This window comes from Poecilia latipinna, unplaced genomic scaffold (assembly GCF_001443285.1).
Source record: "Poecilia latipinna isolate Pla-1442-1.1 unplaced genomic scaffold, P_latipinna-1.0 Scaffold1301, whole genome shotgun sequence".
Lineage (NCBI taxonomy): Eukaryota > Metazoa > Chordata > Actinopteri > Cyprinodontiformes > Poeciliidae > Poecilia > Poecilia latipinna.
In genome coordinates, this window is record NW_015113917.1 from 112,938 (window position 1) to 140,264 (window position 27,327).

General features: G+C 41.3%; 1 protein-coding gene across 1 annotated transcript; it reads right to left on the reverse strand.

Moving 5' to 3' along the window:
* Positions 1-463: 463 nt before the first annotated feature.
* hs3st3b1b (heparan sulfate (glucosamine) 3-O-sulfotransferase 3B1b) lies at positions 464-23,236 on the reverse strand. Its single transcript, XM_015055179.1, has 2 exons — positions 22,390-23,236; positions 464-4,369 (listed from the first exon to the last, which is right to left on the reverse strand). The coding sequence occupies exons 1-2, from the start codon at positions 22,914-22,916 to the stop codon at positions 3,751-3,753; spliced, it is 1,146 nt and encodes a 381-aa protein (XP_014910665.1). The 5' UTR covers positions 22,917-23,236; the 3' UTR covers positions 464-3,750.
* Positions 23,237-27,327: the final 4,091 nt, after the last annotated feature.

The window sequence follows — 27,327 nt, forward strand, 5'->3', positions numbered from 1 at the left end:
ACAAAGGACTTGCTTTGTATAAGCAAAAACAAACGTTCTTGGACATGAACCTCATAGCAGCTGCGGCATCTGGCTCCATGTTTAGAGTATTTGTATGGAATGTTCATAGTGATGTGCAGTGTTGGCTTTCAACCAATTATAGTGTGTTGCATGCAAGCCCAGCAGTTCAATGTCGGTCTCAACTAACCGGAGTGTGATTTTTCCAGAGCATTACTATTCATTGTGCTTCTGTCACTTTGGGCTCTCATAGGTAAAAACCCCAATTCTGCTGATGTGCCCCTTATTTTTTGGGGAAATTTTTAGACGTTTTCAAAGAATTGTCGGTTTCAATTTCAGAGATAGTTGGCGTCAACAGCACCTTTCACATTTACTGACACCTCTGGTAAAGCTGTGCTAAAACTCAGCACTCAACTTATATTTGCATTTTGTAGGAAAATGAAGGAAAGAAAAGTCACTTCGATGATAGTTTGGTAAAATATATACTTTATTTCTTCATAAAAAGAAATATTATGAATGTTCATTATTGATTCATCTAGAAACATCTGTTCCATTTTTGCTTTTTTGTTGTGTAAAATTAATTCCTTTGATGTACATACAACAAAATACTTGAATTTCATGTCTTTTTCCTTTTTTTGTACATACAGATCTGCTAGTCTAAATCATATCATATGCAGATAAGAAACATTTTTAACAGTTTTAGATCTTAGAACAGGTTGAATAAAACTCAACCATAAACAACGCAGAAAGCCAGAGGTCACCTATGACTGCATTGGTTTGATCCTCCAGAGTTAACTGCAGTACACCTTTAAGTCTTAAGGAAAATATCTGGCTTTTCCTTCCAGAACAGGACGGTTTGATAGGAGAAGTCATCAATAATTATGCTCAAACTTTGCACTAGCGAAGGGTTGATGGAGACTAATTCTCACTTGGAGTATCATTACTCAGAGTGAACACAAAAGAAAGTACAAGAAAAAGAAAATTCCCCCTGCTAACAGCTGTTGGGTGGAGACAGCTAGTTTCAACTGAAAAAAAGGGGAAGTAACCAGTTTAGTGACCATTTTCTTAAATAAATGAAACAGGCTAATTGTATTGGTTAGAGAGGCACAAAACGTAAAAAAAAAAAAAAAAAAGAAACTGGATAAACTGGGCGGTGGAGTGGCAATATTACCTTTAAAGTTAATGTGAGTATAGCTTGTGTACATTCAGCCTGAGCTCCATGTAAACACATAAAACCCTCTCCGGATGCCGACAACCCCTTCCTATAATTCCTGCATTGACAAAAACGACTACTACACCAGGCGTGCATAGCATAGTTTTGCACAGTAGGTCACATAAATGCCACTCTGTGCCTTTATGGTAGCATTCCCCCCGCTGCAGAATGTCAAAGACTGGTAACTTTACATCCTCACAATCTTGCATATCAATAATTCAAGTAGAAAGACAAAAACTCAAACTAAAGGGAGATAAAAAAAAAAAAAGCAGAGAGTAAATTGTATAAAACGGGACAGCAACTTAAAAGTTTTTTTTGGCAACAAGTTGAGATTTGAGATGAGTTGGTGAAAGGTGAACATATAACATATGGATAAGGCATAAAGTATATTTAGTGCCTGGCAAAAGTATTTATACCCTTTGAACTTTGAAACATTGGGTTACATTAAAATAATTAGCGTCACTTTCTAATGTGTGAGACTAAAACAGTAGTAAATGATTGCTAAATGATTGAAAAATAACTTTAAAAATTGATTTTACAGATATCTGAAAAGTGTGCCGTGTGTATCCGAGCTAACGGCTATATGAAGCTGAGATAAAACAATGCACATAACTGAACACACTATACCCACATTGAAACATGATGGTGGCAACTTTAGTTATTTTGCTATGAGAAGTGGGTAAAAGTCATTCTCTTGATGTGTATCAAAAGATTTTTGCACGTTTTTGACTCAGAAGGGAGTGAGCACAAATTCACGTCACACTTCACAAACTTTCACCTGTAAAACTTTTGAAAATCACACATCTTTCTTTGAAAGTTACAATTGTCCACTACTTTGTGTTGGTCTGTCACATAAAAAAAACACATAAAAGTTTGGGGTTGCAATGTGAAAACTTAAGAAAAAAAAAAGCTGGTATGAATACTTCTGCAAGAAGATGTAAGCCATGAATGAATGAATGAATGAATGAATGAAAATGGGATTTTGTGATGACACCACAGGTTGGACACGGAAACTCTGCACGACTCTTCGTGTTGGGGCATGAGTGCTTCACAACAACAAAACAAATCTTTTATTCCTTTGAACTGGTTAGTCTGCGACCAAAAACCACGCCACATGGACTTCTTCTGTTGGAACAAGTGGCATTTAAGCGAGGCGTTTGTGTTTCTCATCTCTCCTATCTGTATGCTAGAGCTCTCGCAGATATGCATCTCCGGCCACCTGCAAAGGTTTTCCATTTCACAGTGAAAAGAAAGGCACGCACTCCCTCTGACCCGCCTCCCTCTCCTCAACAAATCAAGGAAATTTGATTGAGACTTTGCGTGACCTTTGCTCTGAGCAGATAGGGCAGGAGCTTGGCTCTGAGCCAGCGGAGCAGTGAACGGGGAGGCCCAATCGATCTGCCGGCTACCTTTACCCGATTAGCATAATGTTAACATGGAGCCTTACGTGGTCTGAAATGGGATTTACTGTTTGATGGATGGGTCACTCATTAGAGCAGACAGCAGGAGTACTGAAAATAAAAGGGCAGCTGTATACTTTAAGCGTGAGTGACACAATGAGTATCAATTAGGTCTATTGATCAACCAGTTACCGGGTGGAAAAGGACGAGTTCTGCTGCTCAGGCCTATGCAAGGAACCTGAAAACCGGATTGTATGAATGAACTGAAGCACATTGTGACAGGATGAAGTTATACAACAACTATAACTAAGAATGCACATAAATAGGTGCTCTCCACGTCTGTGAGCACTCTGTACCCGTAATATGGCGCTTTTTTTACATAGAGATGCACCGATCGCGCTTTTCTAAGCCGATACTGATATTTACTGAAATCTGACGTGCCGATCTTGATTTTTTCTTCAAAGGGGTTGTGACGCATAAAAGTTATAAAACAGAGGTAGCAGTTTTGAATCCAACAAAAAGAAAATAAAGGGATTATAAAATGTTCCCATTTCATGCATAAAACCATGTATCTCCAATCTTTATCTTTAAACGGCAACAAAACAAAAAAAAAAATCTGCATCAAAATACACAGTCTGCTTGTGCATTTTGGGTTTTAAAAGAGGGAATTCTTAGCGATGATGCATTTAATTAATAAGGGGAAAAGAAATCAAATTCAGTATTTGACCTGCCGATCGCAGATTAGAGATGATCAAGGGAATCGATCGGGCAATTCTGACCTCTGCCGACTGATGGATGCATCTCTACCTTAGTAGTTATTCTAAAACAGTTTCGACTACAGTCTTTGCTGATCGTCTGCGTTGTGCAGCACCAGGAATTTACAGGACTACAGGTGGGGAGCCAGAGAAATCCAACCTAAGATGAGGAATGTTAAAACACATGGGTCAGATGTTATGTACAAATCTGGTTAGGCAGCTTAGTGAATTAATTGCTTAGAAATAAAAATAAATTATTATAAAATAGATTTCTGTACATTTTACATATATATAGCAATATCTCCACCTTTTTTTTGCCAATGAATTACATAGAAAAAAAAAACTCTTATAAGAAAATTAACAAAAAAAAATGTCTTTTTTGACTTCAATCCCAACCAAAGTTATGTCCTGTCATCTGGTAGAACTTCATGTTGAAGGGCCTGTAGAAGTCCCGTAGCCTCTGCACCACCTCGGGATCAATGTTCGGATGGGTTCTCCCTTTGGTTTTTCCCAGGCAGTGGGGCTTACTGCTGCCCTCTGCCTTCTTGAGGCATGGGAATCCCTTGGTCTGGTTGAAGTAAAAGTGTTTGTCTGTGATGATCCTCTTGAGGCCCAGGAAGTCCTGCACGCGGCCCAGCTCTCCGGCCGGGTCGCTGATCAGACGCTCGCCGCTCACAAAGAGGATCTGGTCCATGGGGAAGTACTGCAGCCAGTTGTCCAGGTGTTTGGCGTAGATGCCGATCTGGATGGCGCTCCAAGAGGTGTCAATGAGCCCCGTAGTCCTGTTTTTGAAGGTGAGACTCTCAAAAGAGGGAATATCGGGCTTCTTAGACAGAGTCTGCGTGTAGTCGGAGATGGCTCTGGTGACGGGGTCCCTCACTACCACGATCAGTTTGGTGTCCCTGGACATGGCCGATATCCTCGCGGGGGCCTCTCTGGTCACAAAGTAGCTGGGCGTTTTCTCCATGGTGATCTGGCCCTCCAGGGTTTTTGGCATCAGATCCCTGAAGAAGAAAAAGCACACAAAAAAAATGTTTAGAGAGGGGAAACAAATCTGAGAAAGGTCTTGCATAATGTAATCAACTTGATGGAGTGCTCCGCGTTCTGTAATCAATGACTCACTGAGCCTGTTTAGCCTTGTTGTAGGGCTTAAAAACCTATTAGTGGAGGCAGCTCTCCAACATCAACAAGCTTAGTCACTCATAAGATATCTCGCTTCTGACAAGAGACAGAAACCCGTTATTACAGCACAACCAACCACAGTGAAGCTGCTGTGGAAGGTTTTGAACGTGGCCAATCTGGAGTTCAACGTTTTTAGAGTTGTTTTGACTCGTTGATGCCGATTTCTTTTAGGTCAATTTCCAGTTCATATTCTAAGCACAAGGATATGTAAAGTGTACTGCAGATCAGTTGATAGAGTTAGCAGTTTTGAAAGCAACAGAAAACGAAGGAATTACAATTATGCGTCTAATTATAGGTGCCTAATACATTTTTGTTAAACCAAGAAAAACATTAGAATGACAATATTTTTCTCTTCTTATTATAGTTTTGTGGAATCCATTTACTAGATGCCCAAAAGTGCTTTGCTCCACATTATACACCAGATAATCTGCATTGCTGACTCGCCTGCAGGCAATTGTGTCTCACCAAAGAAAAAAAAAAAACTAAATATAATTTAAAGAAAAAGAAATAACCCATGAAAGTTGATAGCGTTGCCACATACACACACAAGAAAGGATTTAATTTTATCTGATATGAGAAGGCTTTTTCTTTGGAAGGCTTTGAAGTGTGAATAAATAATGAAGTGTTACTTAAAGACACTACTCTTGAAGGAAAAGCGAAAGTGTTTTTTTTTTTTTTTTTGTACTGGATTCCAGAAGTAGTGACTAAGAGCAGAGGCTTCATTATGATGACAGTGTTAAGAGCTGTCCTGTATCTCAAGTTGCTTTTCCCATTTTGATAAACTAGACCAGAAAGGAACACAGATACTTTGATGTAGCATGAATGATATATATATATTTTTTTTTAATGGTTCAAGGTATGAGCTCTCTGATTTTTCTAAGACATGGCCAATCAGATAATAAAAAAAAAAAACTATTTCAAGGTCTAGTTTGGTGTATTCTCTCAGTTTGTTTTGTATTGTGGTAAATTTTTCTAAATGTACAAACACTGTGGTAAACTACTATAATAAAACCTGAACTTTCATTAAAATTAGAGCTTACTCTTTGGAACATTCTGGCTACTTTCCCATAACCTAGCAGAAACTCTCTTAGGGAAATTTAACAGGTACTTGGAGAGTAGTTTCTGGAAACTTAAAGGTTACTTTAACAACCTTACTGGCTACCAACCTTACTCGGCCAATGTGTTTTGATTACTTTCCCCTAAACGTACCAGGCACTCTTCTGGAAATTGACAGGCAGTTTCCAGTAACCTCTGAATTTACCTAGTGAGTTCTGAAGGAGTGAGCAATAATTTCCCTAAAAGTACCTGGTTAGTTCAGTAAAGTACCCAGAGTGTTGCATAACAAGTCTCTAAAATCCTTTTTTTAGACAGAGGCCTCTAAAGCCTCCTCATAAAACCCAGAAAATGTTTGTAAAGGTTGCTGATGAAGACTTTATTATCTTATGCTAGCAACTATTGCTGCAAATTTTGTTGAAGACCAAATTTGCTGATTAGATAACTTGTTTTATGCTTCATATGCAGGCCTTTTGATCTTGGTGACAACTAATAACGCATCAGCTTCTTTAAGTGCTTTCTTGTGACTTTTAATTAAGTAAAACAAGGAACAATCAAAAAAATTATCAGGACAAAAAAGAAAAAAAGATGGTATGTTGGCGAAAACAGAAAACACCGACATCGGGTTGTACACGGTCACAGATAAGATTGCTGCTCCATCCTGTTCAAGGCTTTAACACTCATATTCTACTGTTTTGACACCACAAATACAGTTAATCCTTTTGTAGTCCTAAAACGTATGTTGACTGAAAGGTGAAAAATGGAGGCTTCATGTGCACCCACTATCCTGCAATCTGTCCCCAGAGCCTGGGCCGCTGCTCCAAAATACACATGAAAACGCTTAAATTTAGTTCATGTCCAGCTAGCTAATGGCTAATTCATACAGCATTAGCTATTTGTCAAAGCAAAGATTAGCATGCAACAATCTCAATGAAAAAGATTCTGTGTTGAGAGGGGAGAGGGGGGGTCAAAGGTATTGCTAGGTAGCCATTAAAATGCTTTATGGAAATGGTGTTGGCAGATTTGTGTAATCCCAATGCAGCGCCAGTGATCTAATTATGATAACATCATCTTGATTGCTGACACATCAGAGGGGTGAATAAATCAAATGCAGAGGCTCATTAGTAGCCCATTGTAATCAAAACAGATCCGGTTCATGTTTTTTATGAAGGAGCACACCCCATTTTTGCAGATAAAAAAAAATAAATAAATAAATAAAATGCTTTTAAAAAGCTGCAGGACCGAGACTCAAACTGTTTATGCAGCACATCAAGGAGTGCGACCCAAACATGCCTGACTGTTTGTCGTTCTCTTGATGCACAATGGCGATATCGGTTTCAAGCTTTTCGCCATTCCCTGTGCCAACATACAAAAAGAGTCCACGACTAACCAGAGAAGGCAAATGGCTTCCCATTTAATCCGATTTCAACGCGACAATGCAGCGTGGAGATAGGGAGGAGGCCTGAGTTACAATGTGCAAAGTGACAGATTATGCTGATCCAAGCTCAGGGAATGCCTTTTTTTTTGGGGAGAAAAAAAAAAAAAAAAAAAACATCTGGTTGGGGGGGGGGGGGTGTGGGGGTTGAAGGAGCACAAAGCAAGGGGATGGTCTGACAGCAAGAGAGAAAGAAAAGTGGTAAGGAAACTCCTAAAAGCGCCAAATCGACAAGAAAAGGACCCCCACTAATAAAAAATCCCAACCTCTGACTTTGCTTACTCTTTCTGCCAAAAAAAAAAAAAAAAAAAAAAAAAAGAGGTGGGGGGGGGGGGGGGGATTTCGGAGGAACAAGTAGCTCTTGGCGAAACAATGACCATTATGTTCTTTTTTGATTTATGAGGTGCTGCTTTTAGAGATTCCGTCGCCAAACAGGCAATTCTGTGACACTGGGATCCTCTTTCTTCCTGCTTTTCTTTCAGAGTGAACCATTGTTCCTGAGCGCAGGGGTGAGCAGGGCAGTGGTCAGGGGCAGAGGGGCAGGGATGGGGGCAGGGTGAAGAGGAGTTGTTGGAGGAAGAAGAAGAAGAAGAGGAGGAGGGGGAGGAGGGTTGCGGGTGCTGATGGCAGGATGAGTGGACCACTTCTCCATCCTTCAAAATCAAGTGAGAGAAACCTTTTGGAGAGCTCTTAAGAGAAGCGTGTGCCAGAATCACCGTGCAAACAACACCCTGCTCCTCTAAGATAACAACGACTCCTCTGGGTCCAACTGTCTGGCTTGAGGAAGAGTAGTTCTGTAAATAACCATCACCCTCTTCAATTCATTTGCTTTACTATGAACTCTCTCATTGTTTGCCTCTCCAAACCGCCTCTCTGAGGGTATTTCCAAGTTGAAAAGCATACCAAACACGATGATAAGACCGAATCCACAGAGGCCCTTGTGAAATGACGGCCTCACATCGGGGCCGGCAACGTGGCCCTTTGGCCCCTTGTTTTTTTTAAAAGAGTCGTCGTCTTGCCGGAGCCAAACGGGAGGCAGGAAAAGGGTTATTTCTGTATGATGCCTCTGCCTCAAACTTGTCATGTTTGATTTGACGATAACAGGCTGCCAGTGAGCTCCCCGTGTCACAGCATTATTCTCTGAAAGGAAGCCATTTGACAATTGTTCTCGTCAATATAAAATGCTTTCAAATGTCTCGCATGTCAGGGAAGTTGAAAATGATTTGAATCTCAAATTAGGGATTGTCTATTTAAATGCAGACAAATCGGAGGGTGTTTTGTTACTGCGAGCAAAGAGAGGGTGCGGTTTTAGTGTCGCGGGCTTCTTAAGGTTGCCTGGAGATGTTTCTATGGATGGAAAACCCTGAAGAGAGAGTTGCACTCTCGTGGGAGGTGTAGTCGCCTAAAACAGTGTGCGTAAATTAGCTGGATGCCGAATCAACCTTTCAGGATAAAATACACAAAATCTAAAAGAAAAATCGGGCAGTTGCTATGTTCTTTGTCGAAAGTCCTGAACTTTCCTCATGTTCCTCACCCTTCTGCCCTCTTCATTGATCTACAGGGTTCCCTCGACCTCTTGGAATCAGGGTTTGAAGTTCGATAGAAAAGGGGCGCTTCCCAAACAGGAAGAAGAGGAGGGTGGAAATCGGGATAGGATTTCTGAAAGGAGCTCTTTCTTTTCAACAGTTCTCCGAACTCAGCCCTTCTCATGAAGCATTATTAGGAAATAACTTCATTCCCTAAAAATGAAAGTTGCACGTCACTGACAGACAAGCAGCCTGAGCAAAACTTGCTCGGTCACATATAGGTGTCCCTGTGTTGAATTCCAAAACCCTTGAGAACATTCGAGCTGCATTGCACAAACAAAACAAAACACGTACGGATGAAAGCCACACACGATTCCGTTTGCTCACTAAATGTTTGGAAAGCGCACACAGAAGCCAGGCGTTTTGAAATATGGGCTCACGGGCGCTTTACGTCTGACATCACATCTAACTGCAGAGCACAACTCTTGCTGTAAATTAAAGGAATAATGAGGACAGTTCATCTTTGCTCCGTTTCCAGCACTTGAAGCTGAGCCCAGGTGTTAGCATGTCACCACGGAGAGCTTCTTGACACTTCATTTCCTCCCTGAGGAGAACCAGACTTGCCTTCTTTAAAACTCGCGTCTTGCAGCATTCAGCAAGAGAGATGGATGGAGGAGATCTGTGGGCCTGTGCTTTCATTCTGACGCGGTTTGCAGATGCAAAAAGCAGAGGCATGCCTACCTCTATGCTTGCCATATAATACGCCTGTCCTCTGTGTTTGCATGGACATTAGGCACCTCCATGCAACGCCACAGACGCATCAGCTTGATCAGGCCGAGGTTTCAAATTTATAGGCCTCACTGAGTAAAGGTGTCACTGGAAACTCAAGAGAGTGGCTGCGCAGAAGCCCCCATCTAAGTCATCTGTCTGCTAAAAGGATTAATAATTCAGGCTGGCCTAGTATCACAGACTCAGGACGCTGCATATAGGAGAGAAAATATCATCCAGCCACAGTGAGAAGAGCCATCTGACAGCTAAATTCCTCCTCCGATTACTTGTTGTCAAAAGTCAGCCTGTCCAGTCAGCCTGACAGGAATGTCAGGCTGACTGGAGCTACCGCTGACTATTTTCAACTGTGGCCACCGATACATGGGTTGGCTCGGAGTGAGGAGTTAGAACAGGTAGTGTTCACGCTTTTGTTTCACAGTGTGTGCCTAATTTCAATGGATAACAGTTTTATCAGATGGGAAAGAGGAAGGGAGTTCGAAGGAAACGGCCCCAGACTGAAAAAAAAAAAAAAAAAAAAATAGAAAAAGAAACCCGCTGACACTTTGACACTCAAACTCAGAGGCTTAGATTTGGAGTCCTGATCTGGGTTGATGAATGTGGCTCCCAGAAACCCCCTGAACCTCGTTCTGCAGTTGCACGAAGTCAGAACGGTATGAGAATCCGCCGACCTGAGGAGTAAACAAAACAGACGCGAACCGTCCAGCTGTCATTTCTTAACTGAAATCAAGAAATCGCAGTCTGATACTTCAGAGTAGAGCTTCATACAGTCTGAATGCGTGTGGGTGTGCGTGTGTATATGAGCAGGGGAGGGAAAGTGAGTGACAGGCCCCATGAATCAACAACAAGAGAAGGAGAGTCAGGGCTTGCGGTCACACACCAACCCGACTGGTTCTGGGATCAAACCAGCTTGGTTTCTGGAGGCAACATCAGACATAGCAAAGTAAAAGAAATAAACAGAAAACTGTTGCCGCACGAGACATTCCTCTCTGACACTATCGCGGTCTGCGAGCACAAATTATTCAATTTTGCACCGAGCTCTCTCAAAATGTGTTTTTAAGTATATCTGCTGCTCTTTGGCACCTTTTGGGATGCAAACCAAGAATGTGCAGAGCCATAAAGGATCTTTCGGGCCTGCGTGGAATTACAGAGCGTTAATAACTCTGCAGAGACGTGAGACAGCCCACCATGTGGCATAAATAAAACAGAGGAGTTGGTGAAAGGGATGGCAGCGAGCAGAAAATAGCAGTACCTCCTCCTGTCCCCTGGGGAATTGGGGAGGGGCGGGGGGAGAATGCCTACACAAGTACCGTCCATTTTTCTCTTCTGCCTTTTAAAGAGGTTGCCCCAAAAAGCTTTGCTGGTTTGAAACATAAATGACGGGTGCATTTCATTGCCGACACTCAAACAACATCTTTGGAGTTTGTCCGACGTGATGCGAGACGAGAACATGCAAACTTTCAGGCCGACCACCAAATTTGTTCAGCACTCGTAATTGGCGCCAATCGGTGTTAGCTGAGGGATCAGAGCTAAAATGTCAATCAAAAGTATTTCTACCTAGTTATATATAAATAGAGCAACATAAAGTAAGGTAAAATTGCAAAATGGAAGGATTTTTCTCCATTTGAACACATTTCGTAGTAGCTCTGGCTGCCTGCTGATCACAGCGCCTTCTTGCATCAATTTGCTATGTCACCCCTGCATAACGTAGCTAAAAAAATATATATTTTTTTATGCTTTTCATCTTCCCACTCCTTCACAAGACCCAGATCTGTTTAGCGTTTGTCTAACAGCTTTTCCGTCCATCGATTCCTTCACCTGAGCCGTAGTTTCTTGATATCTTCTTTGTAAAGTGCAGGGAATGCCCATGTCTCGGTAGGTTTACAGTCAAGCCATGCTGTTTTTTTTTAAAAAATTTTTATTATTATTATTTTTAGAGGTTTTGGGACTTTTTTGTGTGTGTAACTGAACCCTTCACTAAACTCCACAAGCTGTGTGCCTTGGTCTTCAAGATGCTAATCTGACAAACCTTTAAGGCCAATCCAGGACAGCTGGATTAAATCTGACTTTTGAAGATAATCAATTCCACTGGATTTTATTAATGGGTGTCAGACTAAACCGGAATGGATATAGATGCCGGATTCACTTTTCCAATTTTCTGTTGTAAATTAATACAAATAAATAAACACACATACAAATCATTCTCCTTACACTTCACAATTAAACTTTGTGTTGATGTAACAAATAAAACCCTGATAAAACACATTCGTAAAACGTCTGTAGGTCTGAATACTTTTGCCAGCCTCTATGGCCGACAGGTTCCACTTCTCCATCAGCACTGGGGTGGCTGACAGCTGGGATGCAAAAAAACCGATGGACAGTGAAAGAATGGAGGCGGGGGGGGGGGGAGAAGGAAACAATACGGGCAACCAGGAACGAGAAGCTCCAGGTGAAGACTTATGCGTGGTAGCATTTGTGTGTGTGGGCAGAATCAAGCATTCTGACTGATTTCCTGACACTTGACATGCACCAGGAGGCACATGACTCCTTGATCTCTCTGCAGTGAAGATGAATAAAAGATGAAACAGACTCGAGATGAACATACATGTCGCCACCCCCTCCGTTCTCCCGAGACGCGCGGAGACAGAAGCGGTGAAGGGAGCTGCTTTGCATCCTGTTTGAATTGGCTGTCAGCCGTAACGGCATGCACACCTTTTTTGAAGACAGGTGAACTACATACTGTGTGTGTATCAGGAAGAGGGGGATTTCCTCTTTAAAGTATGTCACTCACATCTCCCCGTGTGTTGAGGTTATTATTTTGCTTCCACTCGCGATGCAGCTGTCGTTGCAGGTTAATGCTTCACAAATTCCTAAAGACAGCCTGACGTTCCAACATGTAATTAGCTGCATGGAGTCAGAAAGCACCAGTCTTGACAATTAACCTGCTTGCATTCAGAGGAAAATGGGAAACATCCACATTCCTTTGGTAATCCCATGCTTTCCTTTACATTTCAGCCTACCTGTTGTATCTGTTGTAATGCATTGACAATAGCCATTAAAAATATATCTTTCTTCTGGCTACAGTGAAACACAATGTGTTGAGATTTTCTGATTTACGCCTATGTTGCTTCTAGTATTTTTTTACTGCATATTTTTGATTAGGTTATGTTTTTGTGTTTCAGTTTCATATTATTAAATGATGGAAAGGACGGCCGACTCATTCATTAATTTGTCAATTGGCTACCCATCCATCCATCCATCCATCCATCCATGCACAGCAGCCGTCCAATATAGATAATAATTTGGTATCAAAAGAAAATAAAAATAAATTAAAAATGGTGACTCGATTGTCACAAATACGAGTGTTTACGTGAGACTTTGAAATCGGAGGTATTTGAATAGAATAACTTGACTCCGTTTACCAAATATGATGCTGCCTGCGTGTTATTTGTGCCACTTGCGCGATTCGCAGCACAACAACTGGCGTGAAGAGGAGCGTATGGCCGGCTTTGTCTGACCTGAAGTCAAAGTGTTTTTACAGCGCTTACGAGGGAACCCGATGACTCTTATGTGGAAAAGCAGAAAGCGATAGTGTGAATCAGGAGGGGAGATTTGACTCGGGGGGGCTTCTAATGAGCTCTGCTCTTTTACTGCCAGGCTAATGGAAACCTCAGGGGACCTCGGTCGCTCTCAGCCTGAGCCCGGCGTGCATGTCCTCTCTCCCACAGGCAGACCTGCTCTGCAGCGCTCTAATGGGCACCTCTGGGACTTTATACCTGGGACAAGTGTGGCGTCTAGGCAGGTTCTCTTCCCAGAACATGAGCGAGGACTTCCTCTGCCGAGCTATCTTTAGCACGAGTTTTTCTTTCTCTCCTCCTCCAGGTGGACTGCTCTAAAGCGCCAGTGAGTGTTTATTTGGCTGCCACGAATGACCAACAGCTCCGTGGGGAGGGCGTCTGGATCTGTTCTGACATGTTTAACAACATCCAAATTATCGCCTTATTAAAAGGGCCTGATTCACACGTTTCACAGAGGGACGGCTTGTTCGCTGCTTGTACACAAAAGCTACTTTTATGAAGCTTTTAGAAAGCGTGTTGTCACATGAGAAATTTCTAAGCACGATGAAAGGTTTAAGGTTTAAGGTGTGAAACTTCCTGTCAACCTCCCTCCGTACCCCCCACCCCAACTCCCCTATTTCCACATAGTCTTCCCTGAACAACAGGAGCAGGGGGTTTAGGGGAAACAACATACCCCAGTGCTGCCACTCCCCTCTCCACAGGTCACTCCTTTTACTATTAACTGGTTGTAATTTAGGCTTGAAAAGCGCCTTTTCTCCGTTCCTCTACCTCCCCCCCACCCGGTCACCGTGTGTGTTTTTAAATAGGCCATGCCAGCTTAGGCAGCGGGGAAAGAGGGCCTCCGCGCTGACCGAAAAGGAGAGCGAGAGCAGCGAGGCCTGCCCACGAGCCCCGCCCAGGAATGGACAAACCGAGCGCAACATGTGACACTATTCTTGCTCGTCAGTGGCACAAGTGCACAGCTGGAAGAGTGGAGAGCAAGTTTTCATAAAGGGGACGGCTTAAGGGAGTTTTTTTTTTTTTTTTTTTTTTTAGGGAGTAACTGGGAGCTGGACCTCTCTTTTGTGTGTGTGTGTGTGTGTGTTGTTATTGAGGGTTTGAGCAGAGAATGTGAACCTGCTGTCAGCTGTACGGTTGGCTGAGTCTTGGAGGAGCCGAGGAGTTCCAGGAATCAGGAAACAAGCTGAGATCTAAAGTATCTGATCATCCAGATTCAGGATTTCCTCTCCACAACTGGACGAAGCACCTACACGCTCGCCGCTCCAGCGCTTAGCAGAGATTCTTCTTTTAAATTTTCACCCTTATTCTATATGATAATGAACAAACTGGAGGGGGAAAAAAATAGGGAATTATTATGAAGAGGACGGGGTAGGTCTGTTTGGGGAGGACGTTTAAAGCACGGTTGTGTTACAAAACTACATTCCCAAGCTTTCAACATCTCATAGAGTGCTGTTTAATCCATCATCTGAAAATAGAAAGAGTCTGGCACAACCGCAAAATTACCAAGACATGGCTGTCCACCTAAACCAACAGGCCAGGCCCACAGGGCACAGTTCAATCTCTTATCCAAATATTAAAAGAGCATAGATAAAGAGTCAATAACAAGAGTCATCCAGCTAAACAAGCAGAGCATTAATCAGAGAAACAGCCAAGAGGCCCATGGTGCCTCTGGAGGGGCTGCAGAGAGCCACAGCTCAGGTGGAAGGATCTGAGCAGGACAACCATTTGTCGCGGATTTCATAAATGTAGCATCAGAAGAGTGGCGACAACAAAACAACTGTTTGAAGAAAGTCCCACGATCAATCTGCAACAATCCACATAGTGGACACAGATTAGACAGCTTACAAAACGCCATGTGTGGTGGAAAAACAAACACCGCACATCCTGCCGATTGCACAAACCACACAAAGAGGCACGGTGGCTGCATCGTATTCTGATGACGCTCGTCTTCAGCGGTGACTGGGAAGCTGGTCAGAGTTGATGGACGGAGCCAAATCAAGGCGATAAAAAGTAAACCTGAAGCTGCAAAATAATTGAACCTAGAGTAAAGATTTCCCTTCCAGCAGAAAAATAATCCTAAACATTCAGTCATACTTCCAATCAAATGGTCAACCTAGTTAAACTCCAGACCTATATCCAGTTGAAATGCACAAAATCCAAAAGCCATGAATTGCTTTTTCTTTAAATTCACAACTATGGGCTGCTTTGTGCTGGTCTGAAATCAGAACGAACATTGAAGTTTGTGATGTCAATGTGGTAAAATCTTTACATATTTTGAGCACTTGGTAGTTTTTAATCAATACTCCTTCAGGGTTTCTGAGGACTCTTAAAAGAGCCTCCAGAGAACCGCTGATTGAGACCACGTCTGACTGAGTCTGACTCCGTACAGTGGTGATTTAAAACTTTTTGCATAATTCCGTAAAGCTTTTAAAAACCACGTTGCCAAAAAAAATCCATGGAGGGATTTGCAGCTTCCTGTATCTCTGCAGATGGTCAACACGCCGCCTCTGTCAGCGAGCAGTCGTGGGTCTGACCCCCAGTCCGAAGCCTTTAACCCATCTCTATACATCACCTCCAATCAGGCCTGACCGATCAATACCCCTCATCCCCGAGGAGCCGGGTCGCTGTGACATTTGTGTTCGCCGTCTTGACTGTTGCAGCCTTTTGTGATTGAAGACGAAGGTTATTTGTGGTTCCACAGCTGAGCCTGTCCAAGCCACCCCACAACATTTCCCCAATGTATGAAAACACTAGCAATACACGCTTTTTGTTCCCCCCCCCTCCCTCCAGCCCCCTTTCTCTTCTTCAGGGCTTGATGCCTTTCACTGACACTCTATAGAACCAGGTGGCCTCTTTGGCCATTCAGAGGAAGGAAGCAGGGCGAGGTCAGCGTGGCAACAAAACAGCGGACGGGTCACCTACGTGGAAACAGGAGAGCTCCTGCAGCGAGGTGATAAAAGGCCGTGCAGCCATCCAGAACTGTACCCGACACCGGTTTAAGAACTATCAGAGAGGGAGGAGACAGATAACGGCTCTCAAACCGTGCAGACTTCCGCAATCAGACCGAGTCTGACAGTGTCTCTCCCTCCTTTCCAACAATGCTCCACTTGTCCCTTTGTAGCACCTTAAGTAGCTTCTGCTGATGCTGCTTTGTGGGTCTGTTTACCTCCACAGAGTTTTTTTTTTGTGTTTTTTTTATCACAGCTAAGATACAAAAGGGAGACCCGAGAGACATCCTGCTCAGCACGGCGCCAATTCAGCCCCAGCAGACTCCTGACAACAGCCGGAGCCTCGAACCGCATTATGTGAGGAACAGAAGCTGCACAGCTCAGACATGAACATTAACTCTTGTGATGTTTCAGAGCAGAAACCAGCATATGACTGACAAACCACTAAGTGCTCCAGTGAAAAACAAACTTCTCAGCAGCGCAAACACTGCATACGGAGGTTTTGTCGCTTCACAACTTCAAATTTCTTTGCATCTTATTGAGATTCGTGTCACATCTAAGCACAAGGTAGTGCATACTGACGAAGTAGAAAACAGATATGAGAGTTTTTTTTTTTTTGGGGGGGGGGGTTTCCCCCCCAAAATTAGTTTTCCCCAAGTCTTGACACAGTTTCTCAACTGGCTTTAGGTCTGGACTTTGACTGGGCCATTCCAACAAATGAACAAGCTTTGATCTAAACCATTCCAGTTTAGCTCTGACTGTGTGTAAGATGAACCTCCATGCCATGTCTGCTGCTTTCCTTGGTTCCTATGCTGCCGTTTGTTCCCTAATTGTCTCGAACAAACATCTGAGGTTTTGCACCAAGCAGATGAATTCATACCGAGATTAAATAATCAAACAAGTGGACTACTACCAGGCAATCGGTTGCAATGGATCTTATTTGTGGGCGAGTGGAATAAAGAGGACCTGACAAACGTTTTTTAGATTTCCAAATTTTGAAAACCCATGTTGTTTTTTCTCCTTCGCCTTCATTATGCTCTGCTTTGCGTTGGCCTACCACTTAAAATCCCAACAAAAAACAAACAAAGTTTGTGGTTTTAACATGACCAAATTCAAAAAAAAAAAAAAAAAAAAAAAAAAAAAAAACAGCTCATAAGGTGTGAATACTTTCACAAATGACTGTGTAAAACAAGTCCATGCGACCGTACGCTCCCTCCCCAACATATACTTGGCTTCTGGTTTCAATCTAAAGGGAGGAGCGTCAGCCTGGGCCCTGACTGCGAGCTGAGACCAGAGCCCACGACACGACAGCAAGACCACAAAGCAGCAGTTATACATCAAAGCCCCATCTGAGCCAATATGGCTAAATGGAATATGAAAAGAGCAACACAGACCACAGGCTGACAGACAAGGGCCTGCAGTCAGTGAGAGTAAATAAAATTAACTCTTTGGAAAAATGTTTCAGCTGTTTTTTTTTTGTGTGGTGAGGGGGGGGGGGGGGTGGGTTCAAGTGACGGAAGGATGATTCAGAGTGGCATTACTGTCAAAAGAATAAAATGTAGAGTTTTAATATTCGATCAGCCAGAAGTAGGAATGATATACTGTATACAAACACTTTTACTTTATATCAATTTAATGCATCAAATCTGAAAACTCTCTCTATTTTCAGTCTTATTGAATGTTTTATAAAAATCTGATTCATCTGATTTGAATAAAAATATGTTGCTGATTGATTCGACGGTAGAATTAATTCTGTAAATTTCATTCTGTTGGACTTAAAACCACTCTATGTCTCTCAAACAATATGCAACATGTCTTTTCATTTAACATTAAAATTTGCCGAATTTTAAAAAAGAAACATTTACACAATACAGTTTTGGTATTACAGTATATCTCTGCATCCTGCAGAGTATGTTGGCATTAAAAAAAAAAAAAAAACACCTCTAGCTGGAAGCGTCCTGTCATGTTTGAAATACTGGTGCTCATAGGGATGTGCTCCCATTCTGAATAGCGCATGTGTATTGGGATAAATAGTGGATTTTGCAGATCAGGATGCAAATTCCACTCTCCACATTTTACCATCAACTGGCCATCTCAGAAAGAGAGGTTAAAGTTCCACACACACACACACACACACACACACACACACACACACACACACACACACACACACACAAATAGATTATTATAAGCTGAATTAGTGAGAGAGAAACAAGCTGTTCTAAATTGGAAGCTCCATGTGTTTTCAGTATAGAGAGGTGAGTGAATCTTTATCAGTGTAGACAGAGCCCCCGCATAGCACAGCATGAGGTTAGGTTATGTTACAATTGGTCGATGCTGCAGTTTTTTTGTAGATTCAGTTGTGTCAATTCTGCAACGATGAACTATGCCCCCTACAGCAGCAGATATGTATGGCAGTTCATCTTCCTTCATAGCCTAAACACAAGACAGATACGTCTGTCAAAACACAAATCAGAACATCTCCACTTTTTAGGCTCCCTTACAAATTCGTAGACTTCCACTAGTCTTTGTTTTGTGTTAATTAAATATATTCTTTACACTAAAATTTCCTCAAATTTCTCCATGTATTTCAGTTTGTAATTTAGGTTACAAACTGATTTCAAAGTACTATACATTTATTAACCGTTTAATACAAGATAACATTTTCTTTAACTACTCATTGAAATAAATGTTTTATTTGTCTTTATAATTGTTTGTAATTATCATTGTTTATGACTGCGTTTTGGACAATGGAAGTTTTAACTGTCCAAACTCGATAAAAGAAACTTTTATCCGCATCTCACACAGTTTTTGAGAGTTCTTAAAATAAATTCTTTTAGAATACATATTTGTTTTAGCTAAAGAAAAACATCTTGCATAATGGTGAAACAGGTGCAAACAGAAACTAATGAATCAATGTTTCTGTTCACACCGTGACCCTTTGAGCTCCAACGGCCTCTTTGTAAATGTATGTGTGTTCCTTTAGGCCGGTTCATGCTTGACCACACAGTGAAAATGTGTACCTCCTGATATGAGGACCCCTCGGTCAAACGCATGAATCACATGTTTTTGTCTTCGGCACAAATAAAAACTGTCAGAGGACATCAGAAATCCACAATAAGAGTTGTTATCTCCACCTCCTCCTCTCTCGCACTCGCTTTGTGGAATTCCAGCTATAAACGCGTCTCCGGAAAGGAGGGAGGGGACGGGTTGGGAGATTGTGCAAATGAACAAACAAAACAAGAGGAGGGTTAGTTGCACAACCCCTCATACACTAATAACTGTCTCAATCTCTGTCCAAATGATCAGACTGCCATAGATTTAATTTCAATGCCATGCAGCTCTTGTATTTTTTTTTTTCCTGTTTTCCTTCTGTCTGGAAAATTCCATCTCTTTCCCCAAAGTCATCTCCAGTATCAGATCCTAATATTACACTCAGGAGGGCTTGGTGATGAATAAAGTATGACTTCCTTTCACTGTCCATCTTCTCTCCAGAAAAAAAAAAAAACATGTCATCACAGATTTCACTTTCAATTATACTGAAGAAGCTTTGAACAAAATCTTCCTTAAAACATCCAATTCAACTCAAATGCTTTTCAAATAATTTTTCTTATAGTAAACTTAGAATCTAAAACACAAATTTAAGCAACCAGGGGAAAAAAAAAAAAAAAGTCCTGACTTCTTCCCAGAGTTTAAGATCAGTATTAAATTTCACGGCCTGAGACGTTGCAGAGACGCTTTTCCACATGCAGTTGCAAACTCCGTAGGTGGAAACAATAAAATAGCAGCCTGCCTGCACAGTCCCCAAAACTTTCAAACTGGTGGCAGTAAATCAAAGTTTGTATCACAGCAGGCGCACAAAGCATCACAAAGGCCAGGGACTGGTGTCCCCATTTCAAATGCTCCCAACATTTGGTTCTAATTCGGAAACTTTTCCACCCTCTCTACATTGTTGAAGCGTAATACTCTGGATATTTAAACATCCATTTGTTCATTATTAACACACGAGGTGGTTCTCGTTATTCCTGCAAAACCCTAACCGTGTGGAGACAAAAAAATAAATAAATAATAAAGAAGGTGATCTTAATGTACGAGTAATTTCAGTAGCTGCTTTACGAACGGTCGAAGTAACTGATGAGGATTAAAAACCGCAGTTTAACCTTAATTAGGCTTTAAAACCTGTGCACAATAGGGAAAAAAAGACCAAATAAGTGAAATCTACTAAAGACAAATGGCGTCTGATTGTGTTGAGCGCAAACAAATGCAGTAATTAAGCTCGAAAGTGCTCCAGCTCCTCACATTAACACTTTATGATGTAAATGAACAGGATAAAGTTGGTTTAAGGGGTTTTATTCTACAAAGTCTCCTCATTTTGTTCACTAAATCCCCCTTTTTACACTGTTTAGAACCAACTGACAAACTAACGGTAGAAAAGGATGAAAGAGTGCACCAACTTTTCTTTTATTTTCCCCTCCTTCCCCCCCAAAACATAGGCGTTGCCGGGCCCATTTTTTTGTGTTTTTTTACCGGGGTGTTCCAGTACGCATCTGCCCCCAGTAAAATTATCTGATCAAATTTCAACAATTACAGCCCAAAGATTCACTTAAAATAATTACAGGAAGCTCCAGGAAGAGAAAGAAAGGAATAAGTAAAGATTAAAGATTCATGCACGGTGCTGTTTTGTACCGATAAGTGCAGCCGGCCATGCTCCAACACAAATGCACTATAAAAAGTTCAGAACAAGAAACGCTGCACACGCACAAGTTAGCCAAAATGTGACTTAGATTCTAATTGCAATGGCAACGCAGGTTTTATACACGAATCTTGTTTCATCTGAAAAACAACTGGATTTTTTTTTTTTTTTTTTTTTTACTGATAAACAGGCATCTGGCTACAGTTGCTGCTTATGCAATAGAAAACCAAATTGCAATAGTTTCTTGATGACTTTCCACCAGATCAGCCTGAAGCTTTCCTGGAGCATTTGCCTCACACTACAAAACAAACCGTTGGCTCAGTGAGCATGAACTGCATGACACCCATGTCATTAGCTTATATTTGCTGCAGTCAAAGCAATTCACATTTTTCACTCCAACGGTGGAAGCTCAGTTCATATCACACATTTCTCCTGACAGGGTCTTGTGGAGCACAAACAAAACTTAGGGGTGAGTAGGTTCTGGATTTGTTTTTTTCTTGTTTGTTTGTTGTTGTTTTTTTACCCCTCATGAAGCACGGCAATTCAAATCTCAGGTAATATTAGAGATTTAAAATGTAGACACTTATCGAAGAGTTGATGATAGTAGTAGCTCTTTAAAACAAGGTAAAGCCATGTGGTAGCTATCTTAAAATCATAATTCAGAAATGAAGTCTACATGAGCTTAAAAGGATCATGACTTATTATTAAAGTACTGTAATTGTGTTAATTACAGGGTATTTCACTGTTTCTATAGAATATTTCACAATAGCAAAAAAATAAATAAGAAAATCACTGCATGTTTTAAATGTAAATTAGTCTCTATGAACGTCATGATTTCTGTTTGTGAAGAAAACATTTTTTTTTCTCAAAAGCTCTACCTATGTCAAAGGGTAATCACTTTTTGTTCCAGATCATTATATAAATTAAGAGATAAATTTACTGTCAGCAGCTTGTTTATTACAATCAAGGATCCTGACGGATGTTAGAATGATGAATAATTCATACAAGTTTCAATCAGCCCTGATCTGCCTGATATTCACTTTATGAAATTTCCAAAAGAACAAAAGCGGTCGGTAGGATTTGTAAGTATAGATCCAATCCAATTGGAAAAAAAAAAAAAAAAAAAAAAAAAAAACCCAACAACGCAAAGTTGGAGTTAATATGACGCTTCGTATCGCAGAATCAGGGTCCGAGTTTGCAACACCAAAACTTTAGTCAGCATAAACTCGCGTTTATTCAGCCTCCCGGTGTTTGCGTGCGAAAGTGCAGCGAACTGGGCCGCGACACCTTCGACTATTAAAAAAAAGTTGACACAGAAGCGCCTTGAGGGTGGAGGTGCAGTGTTGCGCCGCGTCCAACAGAGATCACTGCGCATCGCAGAACTGGCGTCTGAGACGGCTGCAGCAGCTTCATATAAGCGTCAAAATATGTTTAAAAAACATAACTAAGCTACATGCTTACGAGAACCGGAAAAATTAAGCGTCGATTCACTAATGAGGCTAAAAATGCTTAAAGCGGAACAGAGGTCACATTTGACGCAAGTCTGCTCATTTTATTATGCCGAGATCGGAATTAAATTCCAGTTTCATTCGCTCAATTTTCCGTCTTATTTATTATAAAGATTACAATTGCGCCTTCTTAAGCCAAACTTGATTGATGTAAATATGCAGCTGTGCGTCAAAAAGTAACAGAAACAAGCTCCCCCCACTGAAAGTCTTCCATCTCTTAAATTTTCCATAGTGTTATAAGCGCACAAAAGCTATTTAAGATTTTATCTCTTAATTAATAACGAATTTTGAAATTATCATCATCATTATTATTACCTGTACCACTCCAGTCCGTTCTCGTAGTTGCGGTCGAAGAAGTGCGGCTCCGCTCCCACGGCCCTGATGTCCGGGTGCACCCGCAGGAACTCCAGCAGAGCTCGGGTCCCTCCTTTCTTCACCCCGATGATGATCGCCTGCGGCAGCTTCTTGCTCCCGGAGCCGTTGGAGAAGCTGGACATGGCGCTCGGATCCGGAACTCTGTCTCTGTCCGCGTCCAGCAGGTCTCTGGACGCCGCGGTCCTGATGGACGGCTCCTCGTAGTCGCTCTCCACGTCCTCCCAGGGCTGGGGCTTGGCCAGCAGTCTTGACACCAGGTCCGACCGCCTGCCCGTCGCCGGAGCGGTCTCCTTGCCCCGCGGGGTGTCCACCATCACCAAGCCGGGCATGGTGGAGCAGTAGCCCACGCAGGAGTAGAGCATGTAAACCCAGACCACGAACATGATGCTGAGCAGGAGAAGTTTCTTCTTCACGGGGCTGGACCAGAAGGCATGCAGGTTGTGGAAAACCGGGCTACAATATTCCATAAGCCTTCCTGGAGCAAATCAGATCCCAGCGGCGCATAGTGCCCAAACTCACTCCCTCTGGCACCTCTGCAATCCTCGCAAAATTAAACACATGCTCCCCCCTTCCCCAAAAAAAAAAAAAAAAAAAAAAAAAAAAACCTAATTAAAATGATAATTTAAAAAAAAAAAAAAGCTTACAAAGAAAAACACATAACTAAAGTGAAGGGGATCGAAGAGATGGAGACATCCGGGAAGGAGATCATAGTTACAGCTAAAACTGTAGAGTTGCGCCCGTCGCTCCTCGGTGCTGGTGCTGCTGCAGCTTCATCTCATCAGCTTTGTGACAGCAGCTGCCGGAGCCGCTCACCTTATAAGGAGCCGCAAACCGGAGTGACGGCGGTTTCAGCCAATCAGCAGCGAGGAGCTTAAATATGCAGCCGCTTGTTTACAGAAGAGGACCAATCGGATGGATGGAGGGGGGCCGTTTCTGAGCCGTGGGATCCTAGGTATGGTAATTAGGCGCGTGTGCGTGCGTGTGTGTTGGGCTACTGCTGAGAGGGAGTTTGGAAAACTTTTCTTATTTGGCAATTAAACTGAGGTTTTTCACGCGTTTCCCCGCAGGCACGCAGTTCAGATGAGTTCAGACGACCTGAAACCTAACAGTTTATTTTGACTTGTCTACACATGTTGTTTGACTTTGCTTTGCTAACAACAAAATAACCCGATTTTTTTTTTAAGCAACAAAAGCAGGCAAACGCTTAGAATGCAAATTAAACGCTACCTACAGCTGTCACTAATTATACACTAATAAAAACATAATTTGGAATTATTAACTGGTTCACCAATTTGCAAACATTTAATGATCTAGATTTCGATCCAGATAAAGACGTAAGAAAGCTTAACAGCTAAAATAAACTCAGATGACTTAGTTATTTTAAGTGTACTTACTCAACATAATTAGTAAAATGACATTGTAATTGTCACTAATAATTCATTAAAAATAATTACTCAAATAAAATTGATTCTAACTGTTCTGTTTTTGTTGACTTGAACTTTAGAAACAGACAATAAGTATTTATTTGTATTTGTATTTTTTTTTTTTGAATGAATAAACAAATATGTGTATGATCTCCAGGAGGTCCATACACAGAATAAGGACATTTCTGAATACATAACCATCTTTTTAATTGTGAATTTAAAACATAAATGTTTAATAGCTTAAAAGACCTGTTTTCTGGATACAGAGCTAGTGTTACACCTCAGCTGGATTCTCCAAAGCAGCCGAATTAAGTTGTCTGAAATAGCAATAAATGTTTAAAAAAAAACAAGAAAAAAAAAACTGGAATATAAACCCTTTTCCCCTGACAACCAGAGGATGTGCTGCTCTCTGAAGTGACTGCCTCACAACGAGCAAGTTCAAAAAGTTTGACTCTAAATTAGTTAAAGCTGGATAAGTGCCCCCTCTCTCTTCCAGTGCAAAAACCTTCTTGGCCACAATGACAATTGTCAACGTTTGCTACATTTATTCGTAATACAATCCATATGAGAATATGAGCCACACCGTCCTATTGCTGGACGTCACACACCATACACAGCAATCGACTGAACCAACATCTGGAGGTACATTTAAGTAGAACACTTAAAATTGCTGGAATTTCATTAGTTTTGAACATCACAATTAAAAAGAAAAACTATTTTTTACAAGTAAAAATAACAGCTCAAATTTCACACCCCATTTCTTTTTGATAGTGTATTTATTTACCAGTTAACACACATATAAAATTAGCTGATTAAAGCAAAGGAAGACATTTGTCTCAATTTCTTTGCCCCTGACAAATACAACATTTTATTAACATCTTGTTCATGTTATGCCATCATTCCAACTTTACTTTTATAAACCAAACTTCTATATTTCATGACATCGATACATTGCTTATGTGACAGGGAATTTGTTGCACTGTTTATATGTTTCTGAAGACAGAAAGAGGTGTTGAGAGTTAAAAGTTAAAATCTCTTTTCTGCATTTCCTGGCGCACTGACTTAATATTAATTTATCATCATCTTTAAAGTAAAAACTTTATTTCTCTCACTCTCGTTCCTAACCACCACTTCCCATGACAAACGTGCATTAAACAGCAGTGACCCGCCAATGCTGCAAACGTTTCCTGTGGTTGATTTAAAATCCGACTTTAAATTTCAAAGTAAGTTGCATGATCTGAAACTGTGGTCATGAATAATTGTGTGATATGTTTCTATTCTGGTTCATTGTTGTTTTTCTTATTTCAGGTGTATTTTCTCAACAACAACAAAAAAATACTATTGAGTCAGAAGAACGACATATTAAGATAAAGCATTTAACTAGGATGTATGGGTCCATCACATCAGCAGTGTTTAACTGTGGAAAGTAGAAGGAAAAGAACACATTGCTTTCAGCATTTTTGTACAAATGTAATCTGAAAAGTGTGGCAGGAAATCACCCCTAACCCCTTTAATAAAATAAAGTTCTACTCCATGTCCAAACTGAAAATAAGTAATTCAATGTGTTTTTCTTTCACCGTCTGTTTAATATAGTTTCTTCTGGGTCAGACTTTTTCTGTTGAGTCACTATAGGAAAATTAAAAATGAAATAATGGGATTAAACCTGGTGGGAACAGAACGTTTTTAAAACCAGGTTTGATCATCGTGTCGCCATAAAAGATTTGCACTGAAGAATCGAACTGGAAATGTTATGTGGTTTGGCCACATAACATTTCCTTAGAATGGCATCATCATTTCACCTTTATTTAGTTCCCTAAAGCTCCAATCCGGTTTGGAAACTCAGCTGATGTTTCCACACATCTGCAGATATGTCGCTTTTACAGTTGCACATTTTATTCATAAAGTTCTACAATGCTTGTTTTGGACTAAAGGATTCAGAAAATTTAACTCAAATTAAATATTTTAAATATACTGGAAATGTTTTTTTTTTTTTTGCTTTTGTCTAGTTATACAGTTTATATATCTCAGCTTAAAATCCTTCTAAAACAATTTAAAGATTTTAAAGCTAACATGAAAGCACAAATGAATTTACCAAGGCTTTATCTGATCATTCTTCATTTCAACATCATTTAAAAAAAAACAAACTTTTTTTTTATTACAAACATGAATACTTTATGTTCATATTTCTTCATGTTGCACCTTAGTTTCCCCCAGTGGACAGAAAACTGTTTTTTTTTTTTTATCTCAACTTGAGAAGCTTGTAAAAATATTCACATCCCTTGGAAATTTTTCCACAAAATTGTATATTGCACATGCTTTCACGAAAATGTGAAAGCATGTGCAAGACCAAACCTAAACTATAAACTATTGGCCTTCAGATAAAACAGTTCCGTAGGAAACATACACTGCACATCATCTTGAGCACGCCATCCTCATAGTGGAACACGGTAGTGGCAGCATCATGTCACAGTTACATGGTGTAAACTAAGCAATTAATAAATGGAAGAATGGACCAGTCAAAGTCCAGACCTAAATTCAACTGAGAAACTGTGGCAAAACTTAATTGTGCTCATAGATGTTCCACATATAATTGAGACTGCATTTCATAAATTTAACATTTTAAACTCACTTTCCCCCCCACCATGGCATACGTATTCACTTCTTTGTGTTATAAAAACTGATTAAAAATACATTAAAGTTGCCTCTTTTTTTTTTAAGCATTTTTGTCTTATCGATGAAGTTTAGGCTTTCAAAATGACATCTTATTACTGATAATTTAAAATCTTACCTTACCACCAGGGTAGGAGAGACATTTCACTTCTCAAAAGGAATGGCTCTGAGCTCCCGTGTGCAAGCCAGAAATATGCAGCGACACCACAACACGTAGATCTAAACAAGGAGATTCCCCCGCGCGCTATAAACCCCGTCAGGACTCATCACGTCGAGCCTTTGAGGTGCCCTACAACATTCTGCCTCTCCGCATACTTCTTATCCGGCCGTAACAGCTGGCTCGGGCCTGCTCCGCTCCCACCCTCTGATATGAAACTCCGCATCCGGTCAGACACTTTACGAGGACATCGAGCCGTTTCACGTCTCTCGGCCTTGGCTAAATCCTGCCGGTTTTTATGGAGCGAGGGTGGCGGTACCGCTGGGGGGACGGGGGAGTAAGGAGGCGCTTGTCTGCAGCTCTGAGCGCAGCGATGGAAATGTAACCAAACACCCAAAACTTTGGTGGAAATGGAGCACATGTTGAATGACAGGTGTAAGGGGTGGCCCGCTAAATAGAGCGGACGATTTGAGCTTAAAGTGAGCGTATCCATCGGGGTTTACAGCCGAAACCTGAATCCAAATATAATGGGCAGCGTCACCTAATGAGCTGCTTTGTTTTTCCGCTTGATAGGAGTGTGCTACATGCTTGACGTCAAGGAGTTCATCACACATGACACAGAACACA

What these genes read in the sequence shown, in the direction of transcription:
- hs3st3b1b (XM_015055179.1), bottom strand. Translation starts at nt 22,916, where the DNA reads ATGGAATATTGTAGCCCGGTTTTCCACAACCTGCATGCCTTCTGGTCC. An exon ending in AACGGACTGGAGTGGTACAG is followed by an intron (nt 4,370 to 22,389) that starts GTAATAATAATG and finishes TTTCTTCTTCAG; the next exon opens with GGATCTGATGCCAAAAACCC.